We start from the raw sequence: 21,102 nt of genomic DNA, 5'->3' as shown, positions 1-21,102 counted from the left end.
TAGTTTGACAGTTTTTTCTCCTTCACAAAGTTTAAAAATGTGTGTTAGTGGGACCACTTCATATTTGTAGTATGTAGTATGTGCTCGATTAGCTATCTACTGGTGTTTAAACTATTTTTTTACCCATCCCTGCCATGAAGCTTGTGGGTTATGGCACAACAGCAAGGGAAGGGACATTTGCTCCCCGAGACTGCCCTGAAGACAGCATTTCTCCCTAGGCTTGGTGCTATTTTACAGGGGTATTTATGTTGCCTGGGAAGAGGCACTGCCTAAAAGGCAAAGGAACATAAAGTCTCTCGTGAGCAGTAAACACCCCAGATTACATGAAAGACTGTAACATGCCTGCCTTTTGCTCTGCAAAATGGATGGTGATTATCTGTGGCTATTTCTTGGTAGGTATACAGTAAATCCCCCCAGTAAGTTAACCTTGCAACAAGACCAATCAGCTTTTTCAAGCGGAGCAAACAAGAAAGTGTCAAGAGCTGATGAAGCAGCACTGTGAGCGAGAGACAGGGCTGCTTCATGTGTGCATGTGGGTAATGTACAGTAAGGGAAAAAAACATATGGACTTTTTTGCTAGACTGGCACATAAGCGGCTTTAAATCTGGTGTTGACAGTTTGGCAAATATGTACCGAATCTGTTCCAAATATTCAGACTCTACTCACAAACATGTGAATGGCAACACTAACATGACCATGTTGCATATTTGTTCAGAATGAGTGTGTGTACCTGGTTTTTGGTCTGCGGTGCTTTCTCTCGGTTGCTCGTCTGAAGTGGAGTCTCACTGGCCACTGGACCAATAGGAGTAGGCTAAACACACAGGAAGTGAGGTCAGCATGGGATCAGAGTAAGAAAATACACAGTTGGTTACATAACATTTCTTTATGTGGACTTAATATCCTATTATTGATTTTATGGTTTACACTGTTGAATTGTTGGGGGGCATACTAGGACCCCTGTACAACAAACTATTTTGTCATTAAAAACTAATTACATCTAATGTAGAAGCTTAAGAGCGATGACGCTAAGTGTTGCAGCATTGTGTACCACTCAAATTACAAACCTCACCGCCAAACTCAAAGCTCACATTATTTGAACTTCAACATTGTTTTCTGTTGACCTCACTGAAAGTGAGTCTATTCAGATTGCAGTTTACAAATAAACTTAAACATGGAGGAGGAAGTGTCTTTAACTTTCTGGAGATACCAGTCTAAGTTAAAAACATGACTATCAGTTCCTGTTTACACAGTAGATCAGTCATATTATTATGTATCACTGTTGAACTGACCTCTCAGCATTGACCCTGCCCTAAACCCAGGAGTAAGTTCAGCTCAGACAGCTTACTGTGTGTGTGTGTGTGTGCAACACAAAACACCCACTCCACACTAACCAGCGGCTTTCCAGTCCAGTCATACTGGTAGTCAAAGATGTATCCGTTTCTGTCAAAGAGGTCTGTAAAGAGTTTCCTCAGATAGTCGTAGTCCGGCTTCTCAAAGAAGTCCAGCCGACGCACGTACCGCAGGTAGGTGGCCATCTCTTCTGTTACATACACACAGGCACACAAACACAATTCACACACACATGCACAGATTCATACAGACATACAGACAAAATTTGATCAACATATGCTAGCCTGAGCATATATGCAACAGCTGCACAGAAACACAGCTTTTTTGTAGAGGGGTGTGTGTGTGTGTGTGTGTGTGTGTGTGTGTGTGTGTGTGTGTGTGTGTGTGTGTATGTATACGAACCAGGGAAACTTTCACAGAGGACCTCTATTGGTGTGTCTCTCTTCGTGTCTCCTATCTTCTGATAACGTTCTTTCAGAGTGTCAGCCTAATGAAGAGAGAGAGTTATTCATAACTCAGAGGTCCATGCTTGAAGGGAAGGGAAATGACTGGACTCATAAACACACTGGATGGTTGGTTGGCTGTCTCCTCACCTTGAGTCCTTGCCAGGGTAGACTGCCTCGCAGGAAGTACATGAACATGTGGCCTAGAGCTTCTAGGTCATCCCGCCTGCTTTGCTCTGAAATAACACAGGACAACAACAGTCTTAAATGGCTGGACAGCATCAGTGGTGTTAAATTCAATACATATAATACCAAGAACACAAATACTATGCTTCAACATCCAGTCTGGTACTTACAATACCACCGCTGTGAGAAAGGCAGGCAAATTATATTCACCATGGTCTCATTCCTTCATATTATCACTAATGATTTCTCAATGGTATAATGATATTTTAAAATAGTAATTTAAAAAAACTTCTGCAAAAATGTTTTCACGCTGCTGCAGACAACCTTCAGCTTGCTACTTTTCCTATCTGGCTGGCCACTGAAAAAAATCAGGAACTTCCTCAATGTGTTGCGTATAATCCACTGGTTCTGTTCAGATCAGTTTTCTCAATTACTACAGAAGAAAGCTGTAAGCCCAAGTACGTATGTATGTAAGGCCTGCAAACTCAAGTAGGATGAAAAAGGTGACAGCACTAACACTCACTCCTCTAATTTTTTTATTGAAAAAAAAATAATAATCTACAATTTTGATGATTCATTAATCTTTTCAGTTATTAATGCAGCAAATATGTCAACATTTTGCTGCTTTTCTTTATATCACTGACAGACATTACTGAATGACAAATTATTTGAAGTATTATCTGATATTTTATAGACTAAAAAATGTGGCAAAAAATAATTGCCACATTACTCAACAATAAAAACAATAGCCCTAATCATATTTTCTGTCTTTGGCCTGCAACAAGATTTCTCCCCCCTGCTGCTTTGCCATGTGCCTGTTTCTTGCCACTTTTTCTGCCTTGACCACTCCATCTCCTTCGCTTGGGGACGGCTGGCCACTGACCACATCATGTAGCACTGCGTTGTTTACAGATAGCTATAGAACACATTGGGCGTGTGAAAGTAAAGTAAATATCAATAGTAAAGTTGAGTTCAGGTTACATCAGCGCATAGACAAAGCATGTTCAGATCATGTTCTCCACATGGCTTTTCATAATTGGATGAAAGTTGTTATCTTTGGGCAGACAGCCAATCACATTGGGGTTCTTTGTCTTTGAAATGCTATAAAAGTGTACTGTACAAAACATTCTGTGAGACACACCCCTGACTGACTCTTGTGGTAAGGTTTGTGGTCTCATTGTAATTACAATTAATTACTTCAACCCTTCTGTGTTTTGTGCTTATTTCACAATTTCCCCCCACAGGCGTAACCATAAAGACAGAAGAAGCGGTCTAGGCAGAGTAGCCGACATGTAATTACTGCTTTTCTGAAGAGTTAACGTGCATCAAGATGCCGCCGATGTGCAGGATTTTAAACAGAAAAAAACAGACACAGGTGATTTGACACACATTGCACTCTGTTGGCTATAATCCATTGAGAAGTGAATCAGTTGTGTCCCAGAGAATAAATAAGGACAAACTTCACTACGCAACACACCAAGCCAAACAAAGCTAAAGTTAGCTCAAAGGAAAAGCTAACATTCTTGTAGCTAAACAGCAACATTTCAAGTCACAGCAACTGAAAACAGTTTCCATTACACACATGAAAGAGGTATGGAAGCATACAGGGGGACTATATTAAAATGATAATGTAAACTTGGAAATGAAAATGTAATTCCACAATAGCATTATACTTTTCCACATATGTATGTGTTATTTGAGTAAAAATTAAAATGAAAATGCAATAATCCAATTTTCATTTTCATATACTCATATGGGCATTCTATGACCATATTAAAAAGAAAATGGAAAAGTTTCAACATAATAGTAATGTTCAAAGTCGTACCCCGCTGTAAATGAAAATAAAAATGTAAAAATGAAATGCAATGTAAACAACGTAACTCGATTTTCCATTTATGAAAACAATTTTTAAATCAAAATGAAAATGCAATTTTCTAACAATTTGAAAATGAAAACTGCATTTGACGTCTCATTTTCAAAGACTTAACCTGCTGTACAGTGGACAATATTCAAATGAAATAAGCGAAACAGCGCTCCCAGTCTACTGCATTTACATTTCACCATGGGGAATGCTGCCATGGAGCGCCGCCGGAATTGGCACCATAACTGGAGCCGGCCGAGCGGGTAATGGAACTGGGCTCAGCAGCCTCCCAGTGAACACGGCCAGACTGACAGATACATGTTCAAATTCACCAGCCACTCAATAGTAAATCATTATTTTGTGTCTGATATCTACCAGCCACTTTCATATTTTATATAGTCAGAGTCCTGGTCGGAGCCGCTGTAAATCACCTTGATACTGTAGGGCCTGAAAAACCTCCTCTTCCCAATGGTCCAAAGCTCCTGTGCTAGCGGTGTAAACAACACCAACATCCCCCTGGTGCTCTGAGCTCCCAATCCAGAGTCAGCAAATAGGACCTCTAGCTGCAAGGCTAACTGAGCTAACTAGCAAAGCAGCTGTTAGCGGTTACTTTAGCAACAAGTAAAGTTATCTGTCCATCAGGAAACTTGGTCACCGAGAGTTGAGGGAGAGCAGCCAGAGGACATCAGAGGGAAAACCATAAAATATTTTCTCCATAAAATATGATCCAGTTTCACCAAAATCAGTGAATAAAGTTATAAAGTTGTGTTTTTGTACAGTAATCAGTGAGGCCTGGCCGCCTTCTCAGATTTCTGCCACAAGTGGACTACGCACATGCGCAATGCAGATGTTCATGCAAGTGACGTCCTAACTGAAGGCCCACCTTGATGAGAGGACTGACAGACTGCATTTTTATTTTTCACCCCAAAAGAGCGTGGTGACATTTAAATGTAAATGTAATAGACTGGGGGCGCTGTTTCGCTTACTGCATTTGAATATTGTCCACTGTACAGCAGGTTAAGAAATGTCAAATGAAATGTCAAATGCAGTTTTAGAAAATTGCATTTTAATTTTAATTGTGACTTAAATAATGCTTGCATAAATGTAAAATCAGTTTACATTGTTTATATTTCATTTTCAAATTTGAATTAACATTTGAATATTGTCCAACTTTGAAAATTAAATGTCAATCAGCTTTTCCATTTTCATTTTAATATGGTCATAGAACGCCAATACAGGTATGTGAAAATGAAAATTGCATTATTCCATTGTTATTTTTACTCAAATAACAGATACATATGTGGAAAATTATAATGCTATTGTGGAATTACATTTTCAAGTTTACATTATCATTTGAATATAGTCCCCTATACGCTTCCATAAAGAGGTGCTGTCGATTCAAGTCAGGATAAGTGGAAATCACGCCCAACCGGCTCAAACTGGCACTCTGCCGGTCGGCTTTTGGAGAGCACCCAATGTTTTCGGGGTGATTCTTAATCCTGCCTACAAAGCGCAGATTGGCTCAGTTGTTTGCCAAAAGAAAAGAGCAGTAATGAGCACAACACAAGACCTATTTAAATCACTGAAATCACTGAAAATTATAGGCAGCAATTCAGAGGTCTGCAACCAGTATTTCTCTTCTTTTCAGTTCGAGTTAAATGTCATGTGAATCTGTGATACTTCCACTTTTCTCTGTGTCTTCACATTATTGCACACACATTCTTTGGTAGAAGGCACTTACATTAACATTCAAGCACCATGTCACAAATGTGTGTATTAATTTTGTTTGCGCTTCAAAAAATGATTTTACCAAACTCATTAGAACCTGTTACTTTCCTCAGAATTGTCTAACTAAAGGGAAAAAGAAAACGTTACTATAAATAACATTTTCAAAGTAATTTAATATAAAAAGAACAAAAAAGCAAAAAAATTGACCTGGCAGGTTTAACCCAATAAACCTGGCAGGTTTTGCTGACATTCTGTGTGTGCTCACATACACACAGCTACATACAAGGCCTTAGACATCTTTGGTAGATATGGTATGGATTTCTGATTTGGGTTAGAGTGGTACATGTGTGCATATGTATCACGAGGGAGCAACTCACCTTTCCCCAGGTGTGTATTGATGCTCATATATCTAGCAGTGCCAGTCAGACTCTTGTGTTCTCTGTATGGGATGTGTTTATTGGTCTCCGGGTCTATGTATTCTTTCGCCAGGCCAAAGTCTATGATGTGGATGGTGTGTTGCCGTTTGGAGCCGGGTCGGCCCACCAGGAAGTTCTCAGGCTTCACGTCTCGATAGATCAGGCTTCTGGTGTGGACAAACTCCATACGGGTGATCTGAGGGAAAGGACGCAGCAAAAAAAAAGGCAAAGCTAAGAAATCCAACAATAAACTACAGGTGTTTCGGGGTAAAAAAAAGAAAAAAGAAGTTTATGTGTTTGGCTTACCAGTTGTATGGCTATCATGAGTACTGTCTTTAGAGAGAAGGTTCGGTCACAGAGGTCAAACAGATCTTCTAAGCTGGGTCCCAGTAGCTCTAGAACCATAGCATTGTATTTACCACATGGTCCAAAGTAAAACACCTGGGGTACACCCTCTGGATTAACAGATAAAGAAAGAACAGGAGTTGGACAACGGCACATTTATTTATATACACCATACATTGATCAAACATCAATCATCACTGCATCCATTAGGAGACATGACTATTACTTCCCATAAACAGCAGACAAACTGTGCAGGGAAGACTGACAGCAGCCGAAGGCCACCATGCTGCGTTTTATCCTGGGGAGAGTTGACACACTCAGCCCGCAATACAATATCTAGCTCGACATCAAGTTTATGATCCAGTTGTCTTATAAGAGAGATGGAAGTCCCAAGTCAAGACCAACAAGTCCCACATGAAGTCCAGGTCATAAAACTTTGTGTTTTGAGTCCAAAACAAATTGTTATGCTGCCTACACCAAATGTAATGCCATTATACATTTTTTAAATGATTAACAGTTAATACAGTAAATTCAGAGATAATGTTTTTTAAAATTTTAATTTATTACTTTCAAACAAACTGTGTTGCCTGTCGCCTACCATTTTTAAACACAGTAGTATTTACATCTGAATTTGATAATCCTCATGTTTTGTCTGTCTGCTGGTCATGCACTTTTTTTCTCATGCAAGATGACTGGCTGTTGTCTGATTTACTGAAAGTATATCGGTTGCCAGGAAAATGAAGAGCTCATTCGCAAAAAAACATAATTTTTAATCTTTAGACTTTCCATTCCAAGTCAAGTCCAAGTGGAATCACACGTCGTTGATGTTCAAGTCAACATTTAGTTCTAAGACTACATTGATTTCATCATGTTTGATATCATCTGATTTATGATGAGTCTAACTCAGGTCCAAGTCACGTGACTCGAGTCCACACCTCTGTCATACGGCGTCGCTACAAAGAAGGCATTTCAGTGGTCTGTCCAACGCACGTGTGACTGGGTTTTTTGACTGCGACTTGAAGCTTCAAGTCTTTTTTCTTCCGTTTTTTCGTGAATGACTACAGTGATTGTGTGTTGGGCTCTGTGCGCTGCAAAATGCGGGTGACCTACACTCAATACTGTGCCTGAACGCATCATGTGTAGACACAGACAGGAGGGCTGAAGCCACTGCTACTAACGTACTGCTTTTGCTATGCAGGCTGTGTAGACATGGTGTTATAATATTTAACTTTATGTAGTGTACAGGGTTTATTACCCAGTAGCAATTCTTCTGGCTTGGTCATGTGTTATAATGAACATAAATTGTAAATAGGGGGGTAGCATGAACCTCCCACGTGTTGCAGTGGGAAGAAAGTGTAAAGATATGTCCAGCAACACAGAGGTAGAACATGGCTGCCTACACCCTCCCCAGGTCAAAAATAGACTTAGCAGTGACAAGGACTGCAGAGCATGCGGAAATGGGCTTTCTGATAATATGGCACTTCTGTTTGAGAAATTATGCTAAAAAAATTACTCAAAAAGTCTTTGTTGCTAGATGGCATAGTGTAGACACATAGCTAACTTCTTTATAAATGTTGGTCAGATGCAAACCCTTCCAGTAAAACTTGACTGATTCTCACAGTAGAAAACCTGACAAAAGAGAAGGTAGCGCTCACCTGAACTTCCCAGCTGTTTGTAGAAGCGATATTCTAGGTGGAGCTGTGGTGCCCTCGACTTGATAGGCTCCTACAAAAGGAGGATTATGTTTGAATTAGAATAACTGTTTGTCATACAATAGAGGTAGTACAATTCATAAAATAAAATTCATAAAACACATTTTTCTGACAATACTGCCAATATTCAGGGTAGTCACACCCAAAACATGTTCTAGATATATGACAACGGTTTAAGTACAATGTGAAACTGTTTTCAATGATCTTATTCTGAAATATGGATTAATAACTGTCCTTCTCAAATTAAGTGTGCTGCCCTGCAATACTATAAACTATATACAGAGAAATTATTATTACCAGTTTGATAGCCACATATTCATTGGTGTACAGGTTCTTTCCAAGTCGTAGCTCTCCAAAGTTCCCACAGCCAATCTTCTTTCCGACCCGGAAGTTCGGTCCGACCATCAGAACCCCAGAGTTGGAGCCGGCACCCCGGCTACCATGCCCTGATCGACTCCCTGTCTTCCCAGACATCCTTTTCCCCTCCTCTGTCTCCCCCTTCCCTCCACCACCACCCCCTCCTCCTCCCCCTACTCCTCGCTTGTCAAAGTCCATCAGTTTGTGGTAGCCTGGCCTCTCCACGGTTAAGCCGATTCCATGCAACCAAAACAACTACCAAAACAACTGCCTAGCGGCTTGACTGTCAGACGTTAGAGTGGTCTACCCTGGGCCAAAATGTGAATTAAACTGGGGTTGGGGTTTGGCTTTAAAGAGGGCAGGAACTGAGCTGTGGCAATTTAAGCTGAACTGGGACAGATGTGAGATGAATTCAAAGGAAAGAAGTGGATCTCATAAAGGACCAGAGCTTAGTTAGGGTGAGCTAAAGAGTGCTTAGTACAACACAAAGTGATAAAAGCTGATGAGAGTGAAAGATGGAGCAAAAGCTGATGATTGTTGGGTGGATGGACAGATGACCACATGAAAGAGAAATGAAAAGATGGCGGGGTAAGGGGGCACCACTACCAACTACTTTATACCCCCTTGTAGGGGCCAGAGATGGTGATGGAGGGGAGGAGGATAATGGCCTGATCTGTCACCAAACGTTGCTAGCCATATGCTAACATGCTATATAAAACTGGGAAGCTACGCTAGCTTCAGGCTCAGACATACCAGTCCACCATGACGCTGTCAGCACAAGACCCATGCACCCAACCCCAGCGCAGACTTTGACAGCGGGAATATGTTGAATTTATCAAAAACTAGAAGTTCAGAAGTTCCCCTTTTTTACATCTGATATTCGGGTATGACTAAATACTTTAGGCGTCTGATTTATTGCCATAGGTCTTAGTTAGTTGGTTTTAGAGCATGTGTTCTTATAAATGCTGGACCTCTGTACTTGTTGGCTGATAATCTGCCACACAACTGCTCGGTCATATAGAACACCAAGTGAAGCTTTGGTCCCTGGGTTTAAGGAATGCTGTGTGCTGAGGTTTGAAAGTACCACCTGAAAGAATACAGAAAAAAATTTGATTAGATTCAAGTGATTTCATAAAAGCAGAACCATATTTAAAGGTGTTAGATGCCTGACCAAGTGTTCTGGTGTTGTACAGAACCCTTGGGAGTAAAATCACATTGTACTTGTGGAAAAATATTTTAACAGATTCAAAAGTATGCACTACAATAATAATAATGATAAACTTTATTTTACAGCACATTTTGTTAGATTGCAGACTTGCAGAAATTAGGCTGAAAGGAAAAAGAAAAAACTACAGTATATGCAAAGGCTTTCTGCATATAGATTTTTTTTTTGTCAGAGAACATTTTGGAAGCGTAAACCAACTGACAGCATTTGGCCAAGCTTTTTCGCAACAAACCACGCCAGATCTTCCTCCAAGAGGACAGGACATGTTCTCTGGTCTCTAATTCCATCCTTTTCTCCTCTCTGTTTTCCTCTGAACTCCATTCTTTCCTTTTACATCCAAGTTACCTTCACCGTTTCTCTTTTAACATCCCTTCTCCTCTACTCAAGACCTCCCCTTTATCGTCCTGCTCTCCATGCTATGCTTCAAGGCAATTCAGAAATCAGAAATACTTTATTGATCCCCGTAGGGAAACTCTTTGTTACAGTAGATACTTGTTGCAGATACTTCAATTGCTGCAGATCAAATCAAATCAATAAACTCCAAACAATATAATTTAAATATAAAATGTCCATCAAGAATTTGAGATCCAATTAGTTGGGTCCTGTTTAAGGAATTAAGAGGAGTTCAATTAGAGGAGATTACTGCAACACATGGTAGACAGTACAGCCTATCACATCTATTTGTTTAACTTTAACATATGGTTTTGTTATTTTTTTGTTCAGTCTCAGAATACTTTGTTGCAAGACAATTTGTAGGCATGAAATGAATAACTGTCTTCAGAAGTTTATGATGATCTGTCCTACATTTAATTGGTACATATTTTGTTGGCTGACATCTCCAAAGCTGAGTTTTAGAACACAAAAGATTGGCCGAACAACAAATTTAAGAAAGGTTAAACAGAAATATAGTCACCTCTCCTCCTCTTTCACAAAACACATCGTCAATGGGAATTTGTATTTTCTTTTCAAGGGATTAGACGATGCCAATTTGGTGAGTAGCGGTGTAACAAATGTCACAGTATTCTTGCCACACTAACGTACATTTGTTCAGGTTGTTCCTAGCATTGTCATCAGTCAACTGCCCGAGAGGTAAATGACCACTTCTTTACTCATGATAATGACATGGAGGACACAGAGAGAAGGATAACAGTAAGGAGGAGGAGCAAATGTCTGAGATAGTGGACAATGCTGAGTGTGTCAATGCGTCTCCTCTGATGTCATTAAAAGGAATAAAATGACCCCTGAGCCCCTGTGAGGAAATCAAATCACAAAATGAATGTCATAATGTACCACTGTGGTCTTACAAACATCTATACAAGTCTATAACAAGTCAAACCACTATAACTAGAGGTGCCCCACACAGGATATTTGTAGCCAGTAACATCTGCTGAATGCATGCAAAAAATGGCTGATGCTGATACCAATCTATGAACACAGTGTGATTCAGAAGGACTTCTGAGCTACAACAACTTCAACTATAGAGCAGCTGCGTTAACTCTTTGCCTGAGAACTTGAATTTGTTGTTTATGTGGGCACTGTGCTCAGCTGAGTTTATCAAATACGGGAATTAGGTAGCTCAAAACTTAACAGAGTTGCAAGACTTGCTAAAATCAGATTCCAGAATACAATTAAACAGCATTTTGCCCCGACTGAAGTTAGACCTATGCCTTTAATTACATCTGCTGTAGCAGGTCAAACAGTTTTTTTCCCCTCCCACAGAGTCCTTTGTCAGATTGAGCAACTCACAGCAAAAATCAATGCTGCTGTATAGGCCATGTATGAGAAAGGGTTAGGCCTGCGCAAAGCGAGAGGCAACATCAAGCCCACACACTATCTTTGGCCTCAGCTAAAAGAAGAGTTTGCAACTCTTGCATGAATACAATCTAAAAGACTGAGGCCTTTGCTCAAACGTTGGTTTGAGCTATCTGTTTTTGGTTAAAAAAAAAAATTACTTTCTTCACCAAAACTGGTCATTAGGCAATTATTATTATTATTTTTTTTTAAACTTTCGCCTGAGTCTGATATTTATATATTTCAACAAACTAGTTTGACTTTCTCTACTATAACCTCATTTAAAATCATGCAGTAACTGGGAAATATGCTCTAAAATAGCTTGGTATCAAAACTAAATTTCTTTTTAGGTACACGTCAAATACCATCAGGAAGCCTTTGAACTTTTCTTTGACACCAGTATATCTCCCCAAAAATCTATAACTTCATCACTGCAAGTCAACCTTTCCTCATAACAACTGATGGCATCTTAGCATATACTTTCAGAGTGCCTGTTTTTGAAATGAAATTTAAGGACTTTTAAGACTTTTTAGGGATCTGCGGATACCCTGACTTTACTGTAAACTATACTGGCAAATATACTTTAATTTATTTTTGAAAACATGTGCCTATATCGGTATAGGCACTGAAATCAAAACACCAATCTTGGTATCTAATACTGAGTTGTTGTCGGCAATGTTTTTGTGTCATGGTCCTCTCTTGTCTGACAACGTCAAGCTGAGCAGTGAAAGTTTAGTAGTTTACTACACCCACTAACCTGCATGCAGCCTCACACCCAACAGTATCCACTACCCAGCATGCCACAGGCTACAGAACTGACCTCAATTACTAAGCAACTGGGACAACAGATTCAACAGTTTCTGCACAAGACGAAAAATCTTAGATACACCAATTTAGACACCACTTCTTTAAAATTAAAAATCTGCCCAGAGCCTCTGTATTGGCACCTAATACACCATATATATGGTGCACAAGTCTGTTGCTTTTATGAATAACAAAAAGTGAGTTTTATACAAGAGTAATCTACTGACTGTTAAATGCAAACACATCAATAAATACATTTCTCATGAGGGGAAAATAAATGAGCAAGTGGTGATATATGTGCTAAGACGTTTCTACATACAGTTTATTTATGATTAGCCACTGTAAAAAGTACCAATGGCACCTTACAGTATAACTAGCTAATGAGTGCACGCAGTACTGGTGGGCCCGGATGGGAACGAAAGCCTCTATCCTAATAATCAATCTGTTCATTTCAAGCACTTCTCGGCAGACAGTACAACGTTCTTGATGAGATTTTTTTTAGGGGAAATACAGTATATCTAGTTGTACTAACATCGCCTTGTCTCACCACCCACACTCCAATGATTAACTTAGCTGCACCACCAACTCTTACTCATCTCTAAATATGACTTAAGGTACTAGTAAATACTTAAAAGCCAACCTGAGAGACTATACAAAACAGCTTTGTTCAAGATCCTCGCAAGCTGTCATAATTTCAAATGCTGGAACAGAAAGCTGTTAAAGTGGTGAGCTGTAACGTTTTGACCAAGGTAGCTCGAGTTTGCTAATAGAGCTAACGTTAGCTGATACGACTGCAGCAGATTTCAACACACGGGGAGCAGAGACTATTCAATCTGATACCTGTACACGCCTGCAATCGCTTCCCGACGTTAGCTGGTAGCCTATTAGGGGAAATCTAATAATATGATGTTATAGCACGTCAAACTATCAATCGAGCTCGGTAACGCAGGAAGTTAGGTTTAGGCCACAGTAGTTAGTGTGCGAGTGTTTGGCCTCAGTGTAGCTTGACAACGTTAGCTTCATTGAAACAAATTTGAAATAGCTAACGTTAACTGGGGAGAATGCAGTAACGTTAGCAAATGAAGCGAAGTAATGTCAGAGAATAAACGACAATATTAACGGACAGCCGTGAACAAGGTAGCAAGTCAACCATATCAACAACTAGCTACCCAGCTAGCTTTTACCTCTGTGGTCGTAGCAAGACGTAGCCTGATATAAGCTAATGTTGGCTAACATGTTAACCAGTAAGCTAACTAGCCAACGTTGGCTAACGCTGAATTTCTTCCCATACATACAGTCATTCATAAGCGTAGATAGCCAATTTAACGAACACATTTGTGCAAAGTTTACAAAAGAGCTTACGTACCTCAACAGATTTTATTTCTGTCCTATTTTTCTGGCTTGTTATAAATTGTTCTAATTTTTCTTCGTCTCGTTTTCCTGCTCATCTCTTTTTCTGTGGATGTTTGGCTAACCAGCTGAAAAGCCTCGCCAGTGACCATAACGAAATTTGCGTGGATGAAATAAGTACGGCGCAGTAAACGGAAGGGACCAGCGTAAACTGCTTTGAAGAATATCGACAGAAAAACGCGTGTGCGTGAGAGGGAGTCACGCACACTTTGTTTTGTGGAGAAAAGTTGTTTTTACTTTCACCGGCACTTGCTGAAATAACTGTGTGTGTGTATGTTTACTTTGTGTGTTTCTAAATATCTGTATCCAATTCGGACAGAGGTACGTTGACTCTGTACCCCAGCACATTTAATTTCAAATTGAAATTTATTTGAAAACAATATTTCATCATGTAACATTTGGTTCCAAATCCTTTACAGTTAATGAAGTATGCGAGCCACAAACAACAAGCAGATTGAAATCTTCCCTGCTGATGCTCTGCCACGCCTGAATTGCAACCATCAGTTCTTGCTTGTTTTGGGGGCTTTTTGCCTTTAGTTTGGTCTTCAGCAAGTAAATCACATGATCATTTGAAATACAAGAGGTAAAGACTTGGCGACCTATTATAGATGTGAAACAAGGCTGGATTACTAACCAGGCAAAGTGGGTAACTGCTGCAGGGCCCCGGGTCCTGGTGCCCCAAAAGCCCACAGTATGTCACCTGGATGTTTGTACTTTGACTAACTGCACTTTTTTTTAGGGATGTGCAACACTAAAATACAATATCAACTAAAGCGTGTCCTGCAATTTGGGGTCCAATAACAAAAATGATTGCCTGGTGGCTCCCTGAAAGGTTAATCTGGCCATGCTGTGAACACACTCAAACAGTGTGTAAACTTAAAGTCGTCACTTTAACTTCATAGTTTAATGTTTAATTTCAAATCTAAAATCTACAGGGCAGAAACAATTAAAATGTATAAGTTTATGGACTGCTTTTTTATGTACTATGTAAGTGATTACATTACTACATCATCATACATAGTTTGACTAGGTGGTGTCATGTAGCATCAGTTTATTTAGAATTTATCATTTGCTATTTTAATGTTATTGATGTAAATCTTTTACTAAAATCCTTATGAGAAAAGATAAAGTAATCATGATAACTCCCTATAGGAATGTTATGGAGTGGAATGAGGCTGGGTTTACCATGGACATTAAAAACACCAAGTACAATAAAGCTATTATAAATGACATAAATACATAAAGGCTTTGTTATTACCTTGTTAGGCCTAGTCCTGTTACAAAGTGTAATTTGTCTTTTTGATTGGATAGATAACAACAAAAGACTTTTTCAAGACAATTTTCAGGAAGATAGAAATGGACATATAGCTGAAAACAAGGATAACAAAGCTGATCAAAGATAGGTAAAAGGTGAAACCAACAACATACAATGTCTACATACAAGTCACGTGTTCTGTATATGCATGTATACGTGTCTACATACAGTGTGTACAGCATGCAGGATTTTTAGATGGATGACACGTACAGGTTAGAGCACAGTGTGTATTTTAAACTGTAAATATATATTTTATAATTTGTAGGTAAATGGATGTTTTAGTGTTACAGGATTATTGTCACTGAGTTAACTGTTCATCAGAGTGATGACCTGTGGAAAGAAACTGTTCTTGTGTCTGGTTGTTTTGGCGTGAAATGCTCTGTACCGCCTACCAGAGGGGAGAAGTTGCAACAGGTCGTGTCCATGGTGTGATGTGTCTGCAGCGATGTTTCCTGCCCGTTTCCTGAATGGAATTTCTTTTTTCTGCAGTCCTGACTGTGCCTGTCCCGTTTGGTGGCCGATCCAAACCAGACAGTGAGGGATGTGCAGCGAACAGACTGGATTATTGCAGAGCAGAACTGGATCAGCAGCACCTGAGGCAGCTTGAACTTCCTAAGCTGGCTCAGGAAGTACATCCTCTGCTGGGCCTTTTTGATGATTGTGTCAATGCTGGACGGCCACTTTACTTCCTGTTATTGTACTGATATCAGCTCTAATGTTCATCTACTTTTCAACACTGCAGCACAAGTGGGGATTTTTCTTACCATTACCTTACCTGCCATGTATGCAGGTCGATAATAGGGATGTTACGGTCAATGTTATCAGCAGAAACCTTTTCTGCTATGGTTATCACAGCCTTCATCGGCTCAGAAATGCAGAGCTGTGCATCCTGTCTGGGACTTAGGTCAGCAGCTTCTGTTAGTCAGACGGTCTGTCAGTATGAAATATACCTGACACTGGAACCAGAGACGTCCTCAGGTGACAGATACACAGAAGGGATGAAAAAAGAATCAGACATGTTGTTTCTGGTGATTATGTTGCTGTGCTGGACTCAAACTGAAGGTGAGGTTTTTAGTCATTGTAATTAAAGTAGTAGTATTAGTTATTATTTTTGTATTTATTATTGCGTATTTGATTTATGAATTAATAAAGCGATGATAACAGCTATATTAATAAAAATCATTGTCTCTTGTTAGTTGTTTTTACATGTATGTTTATAAAAATAGTACATGTGTTTGGGAGAACTCACAGAATGCATGCAAAGGGACCTGTAAACACCAATGTACTAAGTACCCAAACTGTAAAAAATGCATTGCACATGCAGTATTTTTCAGAATATACAAATATTCACTAAATAAAATGACCTCATGTACATGACTTTCATTTTGAGTGGACTGATTATACATTTCTATATAATCACAAGTGTACTCAAAATATATTTTGAACAGATGTGTTTTAGTTATGCATACATTCATTATTTGATCCATGCATATATATGTTATATGTATATGTATTTATGTTTCTACAAGAACTCAATAATTGAACATCTTCATGGAAGCTTTTACAGGAGACGTAGTTATGAACATTACTCAAATATATATTAAATGTACAGTAAAATATAAAAAATGTCCACCTTTTATGCCCGATCAATGTTAATTGTCTTAGAAAGTGAACATCTAAGAACTATACCAAGGACAGGTAATGGTTCATATTTAGGGCAGACCACATAAACCTTTTTCATAGAAGACATTTCTTGTAGTAATGTTTACAGTTTCTGAACTCTTACTTTTTATGGCATTATTGCTCTTTATTAAATTACAATTCAGCTTCTCATTCATTGAAGTAACTAACAGTACTTTTAACTATCAAAATATATCAAATATTTACCATTTTGACCATGTTGTTGTTCCATAGTGTCATTTGACATAATGGGTGATCCTACTAATCTCAAAATCATGAGACAGACAACACTCCAATGTAATGTATCTAACATTTCATGCATACAAGTTTCCTCAGTGTGCAAACTGGCATCGCTCAATCCTACTAACCTGAAAAAGTCATTCCAATCAATTTTAAGCAAACAAGACAACAGTAAAAGTTCTAAATGTCTCTACAAACCCAAGAGAATTGTTGTGTGGATTATATTTTTTTAATGGTGCAATTTTATATTTTTATGTCCGCCTTCTTTCACAGCAGCTTCTGCAGGTGGTTGCAGTGGCGCTCTTGTGAGTATTTCTGGAGGTAATAGCGTGCTTCCAGCTGGACAGGGCTTCAAAGTGAGCTGTGAGTTCACATGTTTAAGTCCCCAACACGTCACACAGCTGTGGAGGGAAAGCAGAAATGAGGTATTTGGTTAAAGGTTTTCCGATATTTATTATTGATTACGGCATGAATTAAGCTCTTTCATACACTGAAATTGAGTGTCCTCTTGATCATGCAACAGAGTCTAAAATGTTGCAACAAGTAAAGCTGCTCTCTTGTTAAGGATGATGATGATTTTGGTTAGTTGCATGGTTTGCACCACCTTGTACATTAAGCACTTCAGGAATGCGTTATGGTTACATTGTGATGTAAAAAACCAATGATGACCAGGTGTCAAGAAATCAACAATTCGATGAAATATCAGTTCATTTAGATGTAATTTTGGCATTCCATTAATGCATATTTCTGCCTGTCTGTTCAATTCAAAATGAAATGAGAATTCTGATCCATGAATGATGCATTTTCAGCACCTGTGTAATCTGATGCAATTCAATACAACATATCTGCAAAAAATGATGCATTCGTGAAGATTATAGTGTTCAGGTGTTACATGGCAGCTTTGTTGGATTTGTATGAGTGCTTGTGAAAACCCACTCTAAACAAGCAACTTAACATCAGCCGAAAAGCTTGTTTTTACTGACCTCAAAGGGCTTTCATTTCTCACCTTGCTGCATTGATGTCGCGGTGTACTCCAGGGTGTGGCAGTGTACCGTGACATCACCGTTTGTGTGGTCATAGGTACGACCATGCACTCTTTAGACCCCTCAACCAGAGAGGGCATTAAACACTGCTTTTCAGCCTAGTGTTAAGTTACCGTTAAGAAAGCCAGCCACTGGTGCCAAAGTGTATCGTCATAGTAATGACTGTTTTCTCCTCTTAGGACAGAGTGTCCCTTGTCAATATTACCTCCAATCTTTCCAGTGTGATCCTGGTCCTGAGTATCAGCTCTGCTACAAAGGCAGACACTGGTTATTACTTCTGCAGGACCCAGCCGCCTGATACAATCAGCCCCAAAGTCGCGATTCAGATAGCAGGTAAATGCCTGATGAACGGTAACAGCATGGCCCTTCTGAACGGCCATTTTTGAGTAAATGGTGATTGTAAGGAGTTTATCATAGTTGTATTTTCTACTGATACAATGACACTTAAACAAATTAAATAATTTTAAAATAAATAACTAACATTTACTGCACATGTGATGTCTGGTGATTAATTATGGACTTGTCATGGAAGTGTCACTATTAAATTAATAAATAAGACATGAACTAAATAATTATATGAATACATTATGTAAATATATACATAAACCAACAATTTGAGTAATTATTAAAACTCAACTCATTATTATGAAATTCCATTTCATCATTCATTTTCATAAGAAAAGAGTTTTATTGGATATGATTTTTATAACATTATATACATTTCATTTCAAAATGCCCTTTTAAAAAAAAATCATAATGGCATTTTCCCAATGACACTTTTTTTTAACGAAGTCACACTATGAAGTTTCACTTTACTTGGCTCGAGCAACGCAGCCGAGGTAACTCTGATACCACTATTTTATTACTTATTTATTTAATATTGAACACTTTGGGGCTGTAGGCTATAATTTATGATTAACCGTCCCCTCTCCAGATAACGTGACAACATCTACCCTGACCACACCCAGCACCCCAAGGTGTGACAGCACCCAACAGCACAGCAGCGCAGCAGGTGAGAGCTCACAGCCATGTGGTGCAACTTCTTAGAAGGGGTACGGATTCTCGGCAGCAAGTAGCGAGTCATTGGTGACTTGGAGCAGTCTCGGTGCTGTGTGGAGAGCGAAAACCAGCAAAAATTTGATTGTTGTTCATAACCTAAAACTATTGTATGGAGACAACTTTTTGTCTAAAATGACTTCAAACAGAGAGATCCAGTGAGGGCTTCTTTAAGAGGGGGTCAACAGTGGCATATTTAAAATTGGAGGGGGAAAATGCCAGCAGACACAGAGCAGTTAATAATGGCTAAAATATCTGGACCAACTGTCTGAAATACAGCTTTTAAAAAGCATGAATGCAGTCAGAAGGGCAGGTGGATGCTTTTGGTTGTCAGAGAGATAGTTAGTGTTGGACGGCAGTCAACATCATGCTCTCTGTATTTTGTATTAATGTGCTGCAGAATCTCTACTATTTTGTTGTAAAAGTAATCTCTCTGGGGAGGATCTGACTGACTGGCTAAGTGGGGCACCAATGACAGAGTTTACGGTTTTAAAGAGGATTCTGGGATTATGACGCTGTTTAGCAATTAGTTATGAAAAATAGAAGTTCTTTGCTTCTTAAGACACTAACCCTAAAATCTTACTTTATCTTAGATGATGTTGTATTTCTGTCTTTACAACAAAGAGCACTGTGCTTTGGATTTTGATGGATTTTGATGCCTTTTTAAGAGAATATTAACTATAATATAGATGAATGGATTTTTTTAACCTGAAAACATGCCCAGGAGGTAGCAGTACTTTTTCAGCTCTGAGTAGAGCCTTCAGTCTTCCTCACAGGTTGCATACAGCCCCAATAATCCCCATCAATATGGTCAGGCAGCCGCTACATAGCCTGAGAGGCGAACTCCAGGGCAAAAATGTCCACAAAGAATAACTCGTTGCTGTTCATTAAGCTTATTGCTGCTGTGAGCACAGGGCTGATAACCGAACGCGACTCAGATGAGTGTACCAACATTTTTATCAACTCAGATCTTCTCTCAAGCAGTGCTTGCAAGAAAATGTCAGAAATCACACAACTCTAAGTTCCTTCCTGCCGTGCTGTCTGATAATGTGGTCAAACCGCGGCTGCATTGTCTTCTTGCAGTGTTAAACTGAATCAGGAAATGTGTAGTAATATTTGTCCCTTAAAAACATAGGCTACCTGTGTCCTATGCAGACATCAATTAAAAATGGATGCCATTTTTGATGGGATGTCATCCACAGCTGAGAGTATTGATTTCATATTGAGTGACACTCTGTAGTGCAACTGGGAATTAGGTTTTGAAAAGGACCTAGGAGGGATTGATGAGACTAGACTGGAAATATCATTCCCACCTCATGTGGCTTCTAGTTTTACTTTGCAGTACTATAATACATGAAGTGTAGTCCCTTATTAAATATTCATTAATTACATTTTAATTTCACATCTGTCAAATTCATTTTTACCATGTCTTTTCTTTTACTATTCCCTCTAACTCTGAATCTTTTCATCTCTGTGTGTGTTCCTGCTGCTTTGCTTCCGAGATATTTTATGTAACTAAAAATCCCAATCTGCATCCGTCTGTGTCCATGTAGGTCTGCAGGGGCAGATTTGGTATTGGATTCTGCTGGGAAAAACTGCCATCCTCCTCCTCCTCAGTTTGGCCTCCCTGGCTGTAAAATACAAGAGGGGATGAGAAGAGAAGAGAAGGATCCAGCTCTCTCTCCACAACAACTCTTTGTTTCTACCATTCACTTTTAAAACTTCATTCTATATTTTAATTTCTGCATTCCGTCCTCAAATTAAGTATTTCATGTCAGTGAAGCAGCTCCAGGATTCATCTGTTCTGGAATAACAGTGTTGATTTTCTTGCTTCCCTTGAGAAATGTTTATGTCCATTGTATTGTTTGATTTGTGTTACATCATGTAAATGGTCTTTTGGCATATTCAACTCCTTACACATGAGTGGTTTAGTTTCTTTTTGGTATAAAATATACTCTGTAACTTGGTAGTGCTAATACGGAATGTTGACAACTAAAACTGACTTGTTAAAAATTGGAAATACAATTTGTATGTTTGTTGTTGTGTAAAGGTGTATAATTATAACATTGTTTCCCTTAAAAGTAAATGTCCTGAGGAGTTTACATGGTAAAATTACACACAAATATACACATGGTAGTTA

The 21,102-nt window shown here is 39.0% G+C and overlaps 2 protein-coding genes across 11 annotated transcripts in view; one reads left to right on the top strand and one right to left on the bottom strand.

Moving 5' to 3' along the window:
- LOC122886645 (casein kinase I-like) overlaps window positions 1–13,745 on the bottom strand; it is a 22,164-nt gene extending 8,419 nt beyond the window's left edge. For 2 of the 5 annotated variants that reach the window (XM_044219085.1, XM_044219088.1), the window contains exons 1-9: window positions 13,585–13,745; window positions 8,339–9,485; window positions 7,985–8,054; window positions 6,291–6,439; window positions 5,946–6,180; window positions 1,944–2,029; window positions 1,753–1,837; window positions 1,392–1,540; window positions 731–811 (exon numbers count right to left, since the gene is read on the bottom strand). In XM_044219085.1, coding sequence (XP_044075020.1) covers window positions 731–811; window positions 1,392–1,540; window positions 1,753–1,837; window positions 1,944–2,029; window positions 5,946–6,180; window positions 6,291–6,439; window positions 7,985–8,054; window positions 8,339–8,596 — 1,113 coding nt within the window. In that variant the 5' untranslated portion in view covers window positions 8,597–9,485; window positions 13,585–13,745. Of the gene's footprint in view, window positions 1–730; window positions 812–1,391; window positions 1,541–1,752; window positions 1,838–1,943; window positions 2,030–5,945; window positions 6,181–6,290; window positions 6,440–7,984; window positions 8,055–8,338; window positions 9,486–10,536; window positions 10,682–13,584 lie in introns of those variants that run through there. The other 3 variants (XM_044219087.1, XM_044219089.1, XM_044219086.1) reach the window with 2 other exon arrangements.
- On the top strand, window positions 10,861–21,102 carry LOC122886646. 6 transcript variants are annotated; one of them, XM_044219095.1, is made up of 6 exons: window positions 10,861–12,832; window positions 15,433–16,005; window positions 17,137–17,288; window positions 18,086–18,239; window positions 18,841–18,918; window positions 20,516–21,102. In XM_044219095.1, the coding sequence occupies exons 2-6, from the start codon at window positions 15,747–15,749 to the stop codon at window positions 20,614–20,616; spliced, it is 744 nt and encodes a 247-aa protein (XP_044075030.1). In that variant the 5' UTR covers window positions 10,861–12,832; window positions 15,433–15,746; the 3' UTR covers window positions 20,617–21,102. The 6 variants fall into 6 exon arrangements, with proteins under 6 accessions (XP_044075030.1, XP_044075027.1, XP_044075028.1 ...); XM_044219092.1 differs by having other exon boundaries at window positions 10,861–12,943; XM_044219093.1 differs by having other exon boundaries at window positions 10,861–13,355.

Source organism: Siniperca chuatsi, linkage group LG13 (assembly GCF_020085105.1).
Source record: "Siniperca chuatsi isolate FFG_IHB_CAS linkage group LG13, ASM2008510v1, whole genome shotgun sequence".
NCBI lineage: Eukaryota > Metazoa > Chordata > Actinopteri > Centrarchiformes > Sinipercidae > Siniperca > Siniperca chuatsi.
This window is presented reverse-complemented; position numbering and strand designations above follow the sequence as displayed.

Coding starts and splice junctions, on each gene's coding strand:
- LOC122886646 (XM_044219095.1), top strand. CDS start 15,747: ATGTTACGGTCAATGTTATCAGCAGAAACCTTTTCTGCTATGGTTATC. Junction 17,289..18,085: donor GGAGGGAAAGCAGAAATGAG/GTATTTGGTTAA, acceptor TTCTCCTCTTAG/GACAGAGTGTCCCTTGTCAA. Junction 18,240..18,840: donor AGTCGCGATTCAGATAGCAG/GTAAATGCCTGA, acceptor TCCCCTCTCCAG/ATAACGTGACAACATCTACC.